General features: G+C 39.7%; 1 protein-coding gene across 3 annotated transcripts in view; it reads right to left on the bottom strand.

Moving 5' to 3' along the window:
* Positions 1–16366, bottom strand: part of MAN1B1 (mannosidase alpha class 1B member 1) — a 45706-nt gene that overhangs the window by 9158 nt on the left and 20182 nt on the right. For 2 of the 3 annotated variants that reach the window (XM_077148956.1, XM_077148955.1), the window contains 2 exons: positions 11558–11706; positions 10823–11011 (listed from right to left, as the gene is read on the bottom strand). The exons of the other annotated variant lie outside the window; for it this stretch is intronic. In XM_077148956.1, the coding sequence (XP_077005071.1) occupies positions 10823–11011; positions 11558–11706 (338 nt within the window). The remainder of the gene's footprint in view (positions 1–10822; positions 11012–11557; positions 11707–16366) is intronic. 3 annotated transcript variants of the gene reach the window in all.

The raw sequence follows: 16366 nt of genomic DNA on the forward strand, positions 1-16366 counted from the left end.
GAGAGTTAGGGTCTATTATCCGACAAAACAGAACTTAAATTAAAACTTGCTATAAAATCCCCTCGGGGAGTTGAGCAGCACCCTCCCACTGAAGTCCTCTCCAAGCTTTCCTAGCCAAGAAGTGGGTCTGCAAGTGTTGGTCCTCGCTGGAGAAGAGAAGCCAGGGCCAGCGGTAGAGGGCACAGCTGGGTGGCAGGGGCAGCGGTTTGTGTCCCTTGACGTTTGCCCTACCTGTCCAGGACTCTTATCTCCTCCAGAGGAGCAAAAGAAGACGACCAGGTTTCAGGAGGCAGTGACGTTCAAGGATGCAGCTGTGGCCTTCACCAAGGAAGACCTGGGGCTGCTGGTCACCACCCAGAGGAAATGATACCCAGATGTGATGGTGGAGGGCTTCAGGAGCCTGCGCCCTGTGGGACATCAGCCTTTCTAACCAGGTATTACATTTGGGAAGGGAAGAGAAACTTCTGATGATTTAGTCAGAGATTCAAGATGAGCATTCAGCAGGCAGGAATCAAAATAAGAGAGAGAGACACTTCAAGAAGGAACATTACAATGCCTTCTACATGAAGTTCTTATGAGCTGGCAGAGGTGGGAACAATTTCCAAGTAAATTAGCCAGAAATCAGGATGTGATAATACATGCTCAAGGCCAAAGGGTCGAGTTGCTAAAACAAGGTGATTCCCCCTGTCAGGTGTGGGCAGAATCTACTTAGGTTTCTTAAGATGAAAACTATGTAATGCAGCTTCATGGGGAGAGTTCCAGAAGGACAAGCTGAAGAGTTTCCAAAATAGGAACCCTGGATTTGGGGAGGAAATCTGAGAAAGTCACAGAACTATCAAATGGATGTAAGAAATAACATGTGTACACGTGGTCAGTGTGTCACGAAAAGGGGCTCTCATCACCATGGTGGTTGCAGAGTACACAGAAGAGAGGAAGCGTTCAGCCATAATTGTGGAGAAGATGACATCATCCCAGATTAGAGTGATCCACTCAGGAGAGCTATCCTCTGGTACGAGTGGAAAAGGCATCAACATTAGCTCTAGTCTTGAAATTCATCAGCAACTGCACTCAGGAGAGAAGGCTTATATATGTATCGAGTGTGAAAAAGGCATCAGTTCTAGCTCAGTGCTGCCCATTCTTCAGAGGGTTCACGCAGGAGAGAAATACTGCAGGAGCAACGGGCATGGTGAGGGCCTCAGTCAGAGTGTACATCTGCAGACTCACAAGAAAGTTAAGACAGGATGGAATCCCTACAAATTCCAGGCATGTACTAAGAGCTTCAATCAGATCTCTTCCGGTCCTGTGTATGAACTTATTCACACAGGAGAGAAGTCAAATAACTGTGACAGAGGGGCGAACGTCATAGCTTAGGTCGTCACATTCCTGTGTGCACAACATGGGAGAGAAATCCTGTCAATGTGACGTGGACAATGACGGTTACAGTCAGACATACAATTTCATCCCATCAGGGAGCCCAGAGTGGAGACAAACATACAAGGGGAGGCATGTGATTGGGCATTTAATCAGAATCCTGGTCTTCATCAGAGTCCACATTGGAGAGAAACCATACCGATGTGAGGTGTGTGGTAAGGACTTCAATTGGATTTCATCTTCAAGCCCATCAGAGAATACTCACTGGAGAAAAACTGTACAAATGTGAGACGAGGTAAGGACTTCAATCAGATTTCAAGTCTTCAGGCTTGTCATAGAGTTAACGTAGGAGAGTCCTACAAACGTGAGAGGTGGTAAGGGCTTCAGCTGGACTTCATATCTTCAAGCCCACCAGAGTCCACACTGGCGCGAAACCCTACAAATGTGAACAGTGGGAAAGGCTCCCTCTTATCTTCATGTTCATCAGAGGATCCACATAGGAGAGAAGCCCTACAAATGGGGTGTATGTGGTAAGAGCTTCACTCGGGCCTCACATCTTCAAGCCCACTGGAGAGTCCATGTGTAGGAACTTATTTACACTGGAGGAAACCACAGAGACATTTTGTATGTGGTAAGAGCTTTAGTCAGAATTCCTGTGTTCAAGTCCATCAGATGGTCCATAAAGGGGATGAGACCAGTACATGTGATGAGCACGGCAAAGGTGTTTTTCAGAAGTTAGGCTTCTCATTTTCATCAGAAGAGCCAAACAGCAGGAAATAGTTTAGAAATGTGGTATTTTAAGAATTTAAAAATGAGCTGAGTTTTTTATTCATGACTTCTATTGATGGAAATGTAATATTGTAAGAATATGGCCAATATTTCAAGCACAGCTCTAACTGTCACAGGACAAGAGAACACACACAAAGAAACCCTGTAAGGTTTCACTTCAACAGAATTTACACAGGTGAGAGACCTTATAAATGATGAGTAAGGTAAAGTCTTAAGTATGACAGACATGACAGCATCCATGTTCATTAGAATGTAAGCTCCATGAGGGCAGAGCCTTTGTTTACCTATTACCAGTGCCTGAAAAACAGTAGGTACATTTTTATGACTGCTGCTTTAAAATCCTTGTTAGATAATGCAAAAAAAAAAACCCTGCTATGATACACAAAAGACACTTAATAAAACTAATACAAGGATCAATCCATTACAGACTCCCTAAATATATGAAGCGAAACTATTCAAACCTAAGAGAGAAACAGATAATTCAACAATAATGATTGAATATCCCACTTTCAATAACAGCTACAACCATTGATAAAAGGTCAACAAACAGAGGATGAGAATGCCACCATAAATCACCTGGACCAAACCAACACCCAGGGGACGCTCTACTCAAAAGAACAAAATACACATCTTCACAAGTGTACATGAAACACTCTCCAGGAGAGATCATATGTTAGGCAGTAGAATAAGTCTCAGTAAACTTAAAAGGCTGAAATCATCCTACATATATTCCATGACCACAGTGGAATGAAATTAGAAATCAAGAACAGAAGAAAATTTGAGAAATTCACAAAATATGTGGAAATTAAACACATTTTGAAATACACAATGGATCAAGAAGTGAAATTAGACAATATATTTAGAGGGAGAAAATCCAAAAAAACCATACCAAAATTTATGGGATATAGCATAAGCAGTTCCTAGAGGGAAATTTAAATTAAAAAAGAATAAAGATCTTATATCCAATACGCTAATGTTCTATCTTAAGCAACTAGGAAAAGGAGAACAAACTAGATCCAAAGAAAGCAGAAGGAAGATCAGAAAGATCAGTGCAGACAGGAAGCAAAATATAGAATTACCATACAACCTGACAATCCTGCTAGAAGGTAAATAAATGTTTAGAAGAACTGAAAACAGGGAATCAAACAGATAATTGCACACCAACGTTTATAGCGACATTAAATACAATTGTCAAAAGATGGATGCAACCAAAGTTCTACCAACTGCTAAATGGATAAACAAAATGTGGTGTACAGATACGATGGAGTATTATTCAGCTGTAAGAAGGAATGAAGTCCTAATGCATGCTATAACAAGGATGAACCTTAAAGACATTACGTTAAGTGAAAATGGCAGACACAAAAGAACATGTGTAGTATGATTTCACTAATAGGAGCTAATGGAATGAGCACACTCACAGAGTTAGAATCTAGAGTATACATTACCAGGGGATAGACTGGGAGTAAAGAAAATGGGGACCTGACACTTAATTTGTGCAGAATTTTTATTTGGGTTGACTGTAAAGGTTTGGAAGTGATGGTGGTGATGAGAGTACATGAGTATAATGAACAGCACTGTACTATGCATGTGAGGGTGGCTGAAAGGGGAAGTGTGGGGTCCTGCATATCGCTAGAATGAAAGTTAGAACATAAAACACAGAACTGTATAACACAGTGAACCCTGTTGCGGAGATGGACTGGGGTTAGTAGTACAAGTATAAAAATGTTCTTTCATGAATTATAACAAATGTAGAACACTATTACAGAGTGTTAATAACAGGGTGGTACATAGGGAAAATACCCCAAATATAAAGTATGGACTATAGTTAATAGCACTATTTCAATATTCTTTTATCAGTTTTAATAATGGCACCACACTAATGCAAAAATCAACAAAAGGGAGGTAATATTTTTCATGTGACTTTTCCTTAAACATTCCACTTCTCTAAAATAATAAATTAAAAAAAAAAAACATAAAGCTAAGTGAAGGAAACCAGACACAAAGTACTACATATGGTATGATTCCACTTGTCTAAAATGAAAATATAAGTAAATCTATAGAGAAAGGATTAGATCAGTGGTTATGCAGGGCTGGGGAAGGATAGAGGGACTGAACAGTGACCGTGAAGGGGTGTGGGGGTTTTTTCTTTTTGGCATACTGAAAATGTTCTAAAGTTGACTGTGGTGATGAATGCAACAACTGTGCACTGGTGATCACGTGATCATCTCGATTGTGAAAATACTAAAAACCACTGATTGTAAACTTTGGATGGATTCTATGGTATGTGACTGTATCTCAATAAAATTGCTTTTCAAGCCATGCTGGAGACCTGGGTTCGATTCCCGGTGCCTGCTCACGTGAAAAAAAAAAGATTGCTTTCCAAAAAGGAGGAAAAAAAAGACTAGAGCACAAATTAATGAAGTAGAGAACAGAAAAACCAGAGAAAAATTAATGAATCCAAAAGTGGTTTTTTGAAAAAATCAAAATATTGATAACACTTATTAAAAAAAATGGAGAGAAGACTCTAATTATTAAAATCAGTAATAAAAAGAAGACCATTATGACTAACTTCACAGGAATAGAAAGGGTTATAAGAGAATGCTATGGACTCCTACCTGCTGCTTGGTCAGTGTCATATTGGGAAGGAAGGAAAGAAGGAAGCATGAAAGAGAGGAAGAAAGAAGAAATAAAATTGCCTATTACTTGATATTTTAAAATGGGGACTTCCGGGAAGATGGTGGAACAGGATAGGCTGACTTCACCCCTGCTCCACGAACAACTAGAAAACTGACAGCAGGGTGTGAGTGATGAGAGACTTCTACGCTAAATAGGGAGGTCCTGGATGAAAAAGCAGATAAATAGGGACAGAAAGAATTCTCAACAGAATTCTTGCAAATCAAATTACACACATCAGAAGAATTATGCCAGGCATGTAAGGGTGGTTCAACACAAGAAAATCAATCAAAGTAATACAGTACATTAACAAATCGAACAGGAAAAATCACATGATCATCTCGACTGACGCTGTAAAGGCATTCAACAAAATTCAGCAACCTTGGGGGTGTAAGTGTGTTTCAGTGGTAGAATTCTCACCTGTGATATGGGAGATCCGGGTTTGAATTCCAGCCCATGCACTTCCCAAAAAACAAACAAAAATTCAACAAATGGTGCTGTAATAACGGAATACTCATGTGGGAAAAGAATGAAATGTGACCCCCACCATACAGCATACACAAAAAAAACTTCAGCATTCTTTTCTGATAAAAACATTTCAAAGGTAGGAATCAAAAGGACTTCTTCAACATGCTAAAGGACATATATGAAAAATCCACACCAGCATCATACTTAAAGAGAGACTGAAAACTTTCCCCCTAAAATCAGGAATGAGACAAGGATGTCCATTGTCACCACTGTTATTCAACATTGTGCTAGTTCTAGCTAGAGCAATCAGGCAAGAAAAAGAATTAAAAGGTATCCATATCATAAAGGAACTAGTAAAACTTTCATTATTTGCAGATGACATGATCCTATACTTGGAAAATCCTAAGAAATCTATGACAAAGCTACTTTAACAAATGAATTCAGCAAAGCGGCAGGTTATAAGATTAATGCGCAAAAAGAATTAATGTGTGCCTTCCCATGCAAAAAAAACAAAAACAAAAACCCAGTAATGTTCCACAGTGGTGCAATGGTGGTTCAGTGGCAGAATTCTCGCCTGCCATGCTAGAGACTGGGGTTTGATTCCTGGAGCCTGACCAGGCCAAAAAGAACAAAACTAAAACACACTGTGTTCCAGTAGGCACGTTTCTTGAAGATGATTGTATAATGATATAGCCTTCGTAACATGACTGTGTGATTGTGAAAACCTTGTGTCTGATGTTCCTTTTATCTACGGTATGGAAGGATGAGTAAAAAATATGGATAAGAATAAACAAATAATAGGGGGAACAAAGGTTAAAATAAACTGAGTAGACTGAAATACTAGGGGTCAATGAAAGGGGGTGGTAAAGGGTATGGCATGTACAAGTTTTTTCTTTTTTCTTTTTTTTGCTGGAGAGATGCAAATGTTCAAAAAAATGATTACGGTGATGAAGACACAGTTATGTGATGCGTTGTGAGTCGCTGATTGTAACCAAGTCAAGAACGCTTGTATGTTAAGAATGTTGGTATGTCAGTTCGTTGTTTATAATAAATATTTTTTTTTAAATGTTTGTTCATTGTTTATAATAAAAATATTAAAAAAGAAAAAACCAGCAACATTTCCGTACACAAGTAATGACCTACTGAGGAAATAATTAAGGAAAAAACTCCATGCAAAATAGCAACTAAAAGAATCAAGTATTTAAGAATAAACTTAACCAGGGATTTAAAGGACCTATACACCAAAACTACAAAACACTGCTAAAAGAAATCAAAGAAGATCTAAATAGGTGGAAAGACATTCTGTGCTCACAGATAAGGAGGTTAAACGTTCTTAAGATGTCAATTCTACCCAAACTGATCTACAGATTCAATGCAGTACCAGTCAGAAATTTGGAAGACTTGGAAAAAACCTAGTTACAAATTTATTTGGAAGGGAAAGGACCTTGAATAGCCAAAAACATTCTAAAAAAGAACGAATTAGGACTAACATTTCCTGATTTTAAAGCTTATTATAAAGCCACAGTAGTCAAAACAGCATGGTACTGGCATAATTGATGGATGGAATCAAACTGACAATGCGGAAATAGAGACTCCAAATCTACTGAACTGAGACAGAATAATCTTTTCAATAAATGGGCCCGGTAGAACTGGGTATCGGACCTATACCTTACACCCTATACAAAAACTAACTCAAACTGGATCAATGAGTTAACAGCCAATACCATAAAACTCCTAAAAGATAATGTAAGGAAACATCTTCAAGACCTTCAAGATAGGTGGCAGCTTCCTAAACTTTACACCAAAAACACAAGTAACAAAAGAAAAAAAATAGACAAATGGGACCTCCTTAAAATTGAATGCTTTTGTGCCTCAAAAAACTCTTTCAAAAAGGTGAAGAGGCAGCCAACACAGTGGGAGAAAATATTCGAAAAATACACATTGGGTAAGGGTTTGATATATAGTATATATAAAGAAATCATAAAACTCAATAACAAAACAACAAACAGCCCAATTATAAAATGGGCAAAAGATATGAACAGACATTTTTCTGAAGAGCAAATACAGATAGCTAAAAGGGATATGAAGAGATGCTCATTTTCATTAGCTGTAAGGGAAATGTAGATCAATACTATAATAATGTATCACCTCACACCTGTAAGAATGGCTGCTATTAAACAAACAGGAAACTACAAATGTTGGAGAGGATGTAGAGAAACTGGAATACTTATTCACTGCTAGTGGGAATGTATAATTGTACAACTGCTGTGGAAGACAGTTCAGTCTCAGAAAACTAAAATAAATATGGAGTTGTCCTATGACCTGGCAATATCACTATCTGGTAATAGCCGGAAGATCTGAAAGCACACACAAAGACATTTGCCACCAATGTTCATAGCGGTACTATTCACAACTGCCAAAAATCCAAGTGCCCATCAACAGATAAGTGGATAAACAAAATGTGGTATATACATACAATGGAATATTATGCAGCAGTAAGACGAAATGAGGTCCTGAAGCAAATGAAAAGATGGATAAACCTTGAGGACATAATGCTGAGTGAAAAAAGCCAGACACAAAAGGATAGATACTTTATGAGTTCACTGTTATAGTCTGGTTAATAACAAGGATAACAAGGATTTAATATAAAATGTAGGGAACCTAGAGATACACAGAAGCTAGAGATGGGTGAATGGTTAACTAACGAGGTTGAACTTAATGTACGAGAATGGACAGAAGTGAAGGCAGTTTGTTAGTGTGTCTATAAGTCATACTGCCATACTGAAGGTGGACATGATTGAAAGGGCTCGTGGAGAGCCACGTATCTCTCCAATTAACACCACCAATACAAGTAAGTTTTTGCAGGAACCACTTCAAAGGTATGAGTGTTGTACAAAGGGGTATGGGGGGAAACTACCATTGCATGCTATGGTCTGTATTTTACAGCAATACAAGGGGTAAATAATTGGGGTAGAGAGGAGGGACAAGAATTATGGGGAGTTTGGGATTTTCTTTTTGGTGAGTGTGTGTTTATCTGTTATCTTTCTGTTTGAAACAATGAAAAGTGTCTAAAATTGAGAGTGATGATGACTGTACAACCAAGTGAGGATATTGTGAGACACACATCGTTTAGACATTACCCATGATGCCCAACGGATGGAGGAGGCAGAGTGTATAAAGACTGAGAAGCAGAAAGGTGAACTGTGGTGTACACATCTGATGGAATATTGTGGCCACACAAAGGAACAAAGTCCTGTTGCATGAATGTTGTGTAAAATAAGCCAGAGATAAAAGCACAAATACTGTATGGTCTCTTTTAGAAAATACTTAGGAGAGAATTTGGGCCCAGGTTATAAGCTCTTACAGCAGTCAAATTTACTTCTAAGCTTCAAGTGCTATTTCTAGATTCTGAGATGCTATTATGTATAATCTGGTTTTCCCTGGAACACTGGGTAACTGTGTGACAACTAAGACTTAGAGTTGGGGTTCTGCAGCTCTGAGAGTCAGCATTGCCACATACAACAGCTGTCAAAGAAACCGAAAAAGAGTTCAGGCTTCAATTAGAGATAACAATGAAGCCAATCTGGTCGGGTAAGCAGATCTGGTCAGGCTAGAATACGGGATAAGGATGACAGCATCTGTATTTTAGAACTTCACCTGCCATATGAGACCAAAGGAAGAGAGGTTTATTTTGTCCAAAACCTAAATTTTCTGTAGCACATAATCTAGTTTGGGTAGCTCTTTTAAACAACCGAAACACATGGAGCCCAGAATGGGAATGAGGGCTTGTAATTCCATATAGCTTAATATATTACCCAGATACATACCAGAGTATGTTGAGCAGGTAATTCGAAAATATTGGCAAAGTCCCTTGGGAACGGGAGAAAAAAATATGGAACTATTAAGCTTTACCACTGGGGACACCACTGATATGTCTCAAACATTAGGGACTCCCAAGTCAATAGATCAAATGCTTGAACTTGAGGCTTGCTCTTGTGAAGTTTATTTCTATAGTAGAGAAACTAAGCCTACGGACACTTATGCCTGACAGTTACTTCTGGAGGACCTCTGTTGTTGCTCAGATGTGGCCCCTTTCTCTCTAAGCCCAACTCTGCAAGGAAAAGCATTACCCTCCCCCCTACGTTGGACATGACATCCAGGGATGAAAGTCTCCCTGGTAATGTGGGATATGACTGACTCCCAGGGATGAGTCTCACCCTGGCACCATGGGATCGACAATGCCTTCCTGAGCAAAAGAGGTTAAAGAAACATAACAAAATAAGGTGTCAAACAGAGTCAAGAGGCTATTCTGGAGGCTACTCTTTAGCAAGTTTCAGCTAGATATTGTTAATTACCACAGTTTGCCAAAACCCAGTGAAAAACATTCCTGTTAACCCTAAAGAACACCTAGAGCTTTGTCTGAGATTCATGCACTAAGACTACTTTCCAGAAACCTACCACCTCCAGATGGTTCCTCAACCAGGTAAGTCCCGAAATCCAGAGGGGCCAGGTCCTCCAAGAACACCAACTAGTTCCACTCCCCTATCACACGTTGACAACAACTGTTCTAAACATGAAAAAAGTCAGAATGTGCATAACACAAATATTCCTAAAGACTGGGAATAGGATAAAGGAAAAGGAGGTGTTATAACAGAGAAGACAGGGTTAACAATTGAGTATGACAGCTGAATCATTACATTATACTTATTTTTAGTTTCCAGCATCCTGGAGCAGCTAGAAGGAAAAACCTGAAATTGTGGAACTGTAATCCATACCAAACTTTGAAATCGGTTCTATAACTTCTTGTTAAAATGTATTTGGAAATTTATTGGTTTTTTTAATAGATGTTACACTTCACAATATATTAAAAAAAGGAGAATGCTATGAATAAATGCATTCCAACCAACTAGAAAAACTAGATGAAATAGAAAAATTTCTAGAAAGACAGAAGCTACCAAAACTGACTAAAGAAGAAATAAAAAATCCGAACAGATTTCTAACAAATAAGGAGATCATCCGTACAATCAAAAACTTCCCACAAAGAAAAGCCCAGGACCTGACAGCATCACTGGAAAAATCTAGAAAACATTTAAAGAAGAATTAACAAACTCTTAAGTATCTCTACTTGCAGATGACATGTTGTCGTATATGGGAGATTCTATGGAAACCACACACACAAAAACAACAACAGCTATTACAACTAATATACAAGGTCAGCAAAGTGGCAGGATATAAGAATAGTATATAAAAAATCAGTTGCTTTTCTATATACTTGCAATAACACATCAAAAATGAAATTATGAAAACGCATCCATTTACAACAGCATCAAAAAACAACAAAACGCTTGAAAATAAATTTACCAAAGAAGAGCAAGCCTTGGACGTTGAAGACTACTAATCACTGTTGAAAGCACTTCCCTGGCACAGGGCTGGTGCCCAGGCAAAAAGCGCCTGGAGTAAGGAGCAAAGGTCCACTCCAGCGGGAGCCCTGCGGTCCAGCTGGAGACCAGGCCCTCAGTACCTGAAACTTCTTAACTCCGGTGAGACGGGAGAGCTCGCGGAACTCCAGCTGAATGCTTGTCACCTCAGCCACGGTGCTGTCGGAGGTCCAGCGGGGTGGGTGGGCAATCCCAGTGCCAATGTTGACGTCAGAGTACGGAATCTTGGAGGGCGTTCTGAAGGCAGGCATTAGCCGATTTCCAAGATCTTCCTGAGATACGAGTACAACAGAAAGTCACTGTTTCCAGTCAGAAAGGCCCTGTCTCCATGGCACCCAAACCATGAGGGCACCCCTGCCAACCCATGAGGTGGAGAGAAATGTTCTTGGGGTGCTCCAACTCTGCATTGCCCCAAAACTTAATGGCAGCAAAAGCAAGGACGAGTCAATCATCACTGAGGACTTTTTTTTTGTATGCTGTATGGCAGGGTCACATTTCATTATTTTTCTATGTGAGTACCCCATTATTGTAGCACCACTTTGTTGAATTTTTATTTGTTTGTTTTGCTTGTTTGTTTTTTGGGGACAAAATGGAACGGGCAGGCAAGAACTCCACTGAACCACCCTTGCACCTCCACTGAAGGACTTTTTCCTGCAGGTTTCAGTGGTAATCAGCAGTGCTGCATCAGGCCATGCTTACATCAGGTATGGAGATACAAATGAGATTTAAGACGGAAAATGGTAAAACCTATTCCCCCAAATACCCCTGGAAGTAAAGGGCCAGGCGCTGCCCCCCCGCCCCCAGCCCCAGGCACTCACGGCTTTCTTCAGGAAGAGGCTGTCCCCCGACAGGTGGTAGGTGCTGAGGAGACTCCCCAGGATGCGGATTGTGCTCTCGAAGAGGTTGACATCCACGTCTTTCTCAAAGTCTAACTTTTGGGACACCCACTCCTTAGCTTCTTCAAACTCTGTGATACAAGATGGTTGTGTTTACTGGGATGCAGTGGGAGCTGTCACTCACCTATGACCTGTCTGCCCTTGGCCTACATACAGGTGCTCCTGGGTGGATGTTCTCTACAGGGTCTCAACACCACTTTCAGTTTCGAGGATGGTAAACTGGGATGCTCTCCAGCTGTCCAGATGAAGCTAAGCCATCAGTGCAACAGGAGAAAACCCCATGTGGCAAGAAGCACCAGAGCATGACAATCTGAGGCCAGCAGACAAAGCACCACAGCACTGGTAATTTTACTGGTCATTTTAAACCTATTCAGAAAATTTTAAATGTAAAAGCGTGAAAAAAAATCTTGCAAGCAGTTTTTGAGGCCCCACCATCAAGATGGCTGAATGGGGCATTCCAGCACTCTGCCCCCAAAGCAGCTCTGAGCAACCAGCAAGACTTGGCAAAAAGATATTTCCACAGCTCCAGAAAACAGTTAAAGGACTGCTGAAACAGGGTGAGGGCCAAATCAAGAACAGGCAACTTAAAAATGATAGGATGGGAAAGAAGAGTCTCTTTGACAAACGGTGCTAGGAAAACTGATGTCCACATGCAAAAAATTGAAGTTGGAGCCCTACCTCTCACCACATACAGAAATGAACTCAAAATGGATCAAAGGCCTAGATACAAAGGCCAAAACTATAAATTCCTAAAAGAAAACACAGGGAAGCATCTTCAGGATGTGGTGTTAGGGGTTTCTTAAGACTTTATACCAAAACAGGCAATAAAAGAAATGGGACTTCAACAAAACCAAAAATTTTTATGCATCAGAGGACACTACCATGAAAGTAAAGTGACAACGTACAAAATGAGAGAAAGTAATTGGAAACCACACGTCTGATAAGAGTTTACTATGCGGAATACATGAAGAGCTCCTACAACACAGAACCAAAAAGACAACCCAATTAAAAAATAAGCAAGGACTTGAGCAGACACTTCTCCAAGAAGATATTCAAATAGTCAATAAGCACATGAAAAGGTGCTCAACATCATTAGCCATTAGGGAAATGCCAATCAAAACCACAATGAGGGTGGGCCACAGTGGCTCAGCAGGCAAGAATGCTTGCCTGCCATGCCAGAGGACCCGGGTTCGATTCCCCGTGCCTGCCCATGTAAAAAAAAAAAAAAAAAAAAAAAACCACAATGAGAGACCACTTCATACCCACTAGGATGGCTGCCATAAAAAAAAGAAATGGATAAATTACACATTTTGGAGGGTGTGGAAAAACAGGAAAATTCATTCCTGGTGGTAGGAATGGAAAATGGTGCAGCAGCTGTGGAAGACAGAGTGGTGGTTCCTCAGAATGCTGAGTCTAGAATTACCATTTCCCCTGGCCACCCCACTCCTATGTATACATGTAACAGAACTAAAAGTAGAGACTCAAACAGATACTTGCACACTGATATTCATAGTGGAATTATTCACAATAGCCGAAAGATAGAAGGAACCCCAAGCACCCATCAACAGAGGACAGATGAACAAAATGGGGTAAATATTCGCATGTACAAGGAACTAATACTCAGCTGTAAAAATGAATGGGGTCCTGACGCATAGTGACAACATGGATGGCCCCTGACAACATCATGTTAAGTGAAATAAACCAGACACAAAAGGACAAATATTGTATGATCTCACTGGCATGAACTAATTAGAATAAGCAACTTCACAGAGTCAGAATCTAGGATACAGGTTACCAGGGGATGAGCGTGGGTAGGGACTGGGAGGTTAATACTTGAATTTTACAGAGTTTCTATTTCAGGTGATAGAAAAGTACTGGTGATGGTGGTGATGGCAGCATAAAACTGGGAATGTAATTAACACCCTGAATTTATGTCTGAATGTGGTTAAAAGGGGAACTTTAAAGTTGTGTATATGTTACTATAATAAAAAATTTTAAGAAACTGTAGAATTGCACAACACAAACAGTGAACCCCAATATAAACCACGGATTATAGTTAACAGTATAATTATGACAATATTGTTCAACCAACTGTTACAAAGATATCACACATGCAAACTAAATAATTGGGGAGAGTATATGGGAACTCTGTATCTTCTGCATGAGTTTTCTGTAAACCTACAAATGCTCTAATAAAAATCAAAACAGAGAAAGGTGGGCTCTGCTGGCACCCTGGCTGGCTACATGCCACCCCTCACCAGTTTGGCAGAGCTGGCCCATGCTGCCAGTGCAGGACCCTGGACCAGTCTCAGAGGGAGGAGGGTAGCCCTGTGCATGTCCTAGAGGTCAATTTCTGGTGGTGGCAAGACTGACCCAGCATACTGGGAACAGGCCCGCAGTCCTGGAATTTGCCCAGTGGGGAGAAGGTGGCTCACAGAGCTGTGGGAAAGCAGGCAGATGGCAGGGCCTGGGACAAAGGGTTGCTGACTGTGGGACATACAATGCAGTGCTCAAGACCACGAAGAAATACTATTTCCTAGGGAAGAGGGGAAATTGGGATGTATGTAAATGGGGAACTTCTTAGAGCCATGCGTGTATGCTCAGGAAAACATGCATGTATAGAGGATCTTACGCTTTTGCCTCAAGCTATTCTCTAAACTCACTGTATGGATAAGCCCCGAGGGAAAGCACTCCCATAGGTAAGTGCACAAAGACAGGTAAAGCTGTTTCTTTTCTTTTTTCTTCTTTATGAACTCCTGGCACTCAAGGACATCTTTCATAAGGCCAGCTGGACGCAAGCTTCAGAAAGAGAAGAAGTCTTAGAGTCTGCTCCAGTGATAAAACATTAAAATATCAGAATGTCCAGGTTTTAACAACGAAAATAAATGAAATAACAGCTGGAAATTTCCCCAACCTAACAAAATATATGAATTTACACATCCAAGATGCTCAAAAAACTTCAAACAAGGACAAACCCAAACACTCACATCACAATATATTCTAATCAAACTGTCAAACACTAAAAAGGAGAAAATTCTAAAAGGCACAACAGGAGAAATGTATAATGTACAACAGGCTCAGTTAGATTAAGTGCTGATTTCTCATCAGAAACCATGGAGGCAAGGAAGGCAGAAGGATGCCACATTTAAAGAGCTGAAAGAAAAAAGCTGCCAACCAAGAATTCTATATCCAGCAAAATTATCTCCCAAAAATGGAGGAGACCCAAATATCCCTAAAGAGTAGAAAAAAGATCACAGGTGATGGTAGAATTATACTGAGAAGACAGGGTTAACAAACGACTATGATTGTTCAATCATTACACTGATAATGTAATCTTTTAGTCTCTGGTATCTCAGAGTACCTAGGAGTAAAAACCTAAAATTGTGGAACTGCAACCCATACCAAACTCTGAAGGCTGTTCTACAACTAATCGTTGCGATGTCCTTTGAAATGTATTGCTTTTTTGTATATATGTTATTTTTCAAAAAAAAAAAAAAAGTCGATTGTGGCAATAAAAAATATTTAAGCCTTCCAGCCTCCTATATTCTGGAGCAGTCAGAAGGAAAACTCTGAGAGGATGGCATGGTAGCCCATGACAAACTCTGGGATCTGTTCTGTAACTACTTGTTGAAGAGTGCTTTGAAAATACTGCTTTCTATTTCTTTGCTTTGCATATACACTATACTATACAATAAAAAAGTTTAAAACAATTTTTTTAAAGTCAATTATGATGATAAATACACACCTACATGATAATATTGTGACAGTCTACTTTGGATGATTACATGGGATATGAATATATATTATCAATAAAAAATAAATAACTAAAAAAAAAAAAAAACTGCAAATGAGTGTTTGTAGCAGGTTTATTCCGAAACTGGGAAGAGTCAAGATTTTCTTCAATAGGTAAATGGATAAATAAACTATTACACGTCCATACAACAGAAATGTTATTTGGCTATAAATAGAAATGAGCTATTAAGCCATGGAGGAACATTAAATTCCTATGTCTATGTAACGACGCCAGTCTAAAAAGGTTACATACTGTATGATTCCAACTATATGACATTCTGGAAAAAGCAAAACTACAGAAACAGTAAAAAGAGATTTGTGGTTTGGGGGTAAAGGGTAAAGGACAAACAGGTGAGGCACAGGGGACTTTTAGGTGATGAAACTATTCTGTATGATACTGTAATGGTGCATGCTTGTCATTTTGCATTTGTCAAAACCCAAAGAACAGGGTGGTGCACCACTGGCCCAGTACCAGAATTCTCACCCACTGTGCCAGAGACCGCAGTTCAATTCCAGAGCCTGCCCATGCCAAAAGAACAAAAACAAAAACAAAACCCAAAGAACTGTAGAGAGAGTGAACTTCAACGTAAATTATAGACTTTAGTTAATAAGAATGTATCAATATTAATTCATTAATTTTAACAAATCAGTGGTTCACAATATTACCATCACTAATACAAGATAATGATAAAAGGGGAAACCGTGTGTGGTGGATGGGGAGTATATGGGAAGCTCTGTACTATCTGCTCAATTTTTCTGTAAATCTAAAACTGTTTTAAAAAATAAAATCTATTAATTGGAAAAAAAAATGGAAGACAGATTTAGACATTCCCAGATAAACAAAAGCTGGAAGGCTTTGTCACCACTGGACCAACCCTACAAGGGATGCTAAAGAGAGTTTGTAGTCTGAAAGGAAAGGACCCTAGACCAAAGCTGCAT

This window comes from Tamandua tetradactyla, chromosome 2 (assembly GCF_023851605.1).
Source record: "Tamandua tetradactyla isolate mTamTet1 chromosome 2, mTamTet1.pri, whole genome shotgun sequence".
Taxonomy (NCBI): Eukaryota; Metazoa; Chordata; class Mammalia; order Pilosa; family Myrmecophagidae; genus Tamandua; species Tamandua tetradactyla.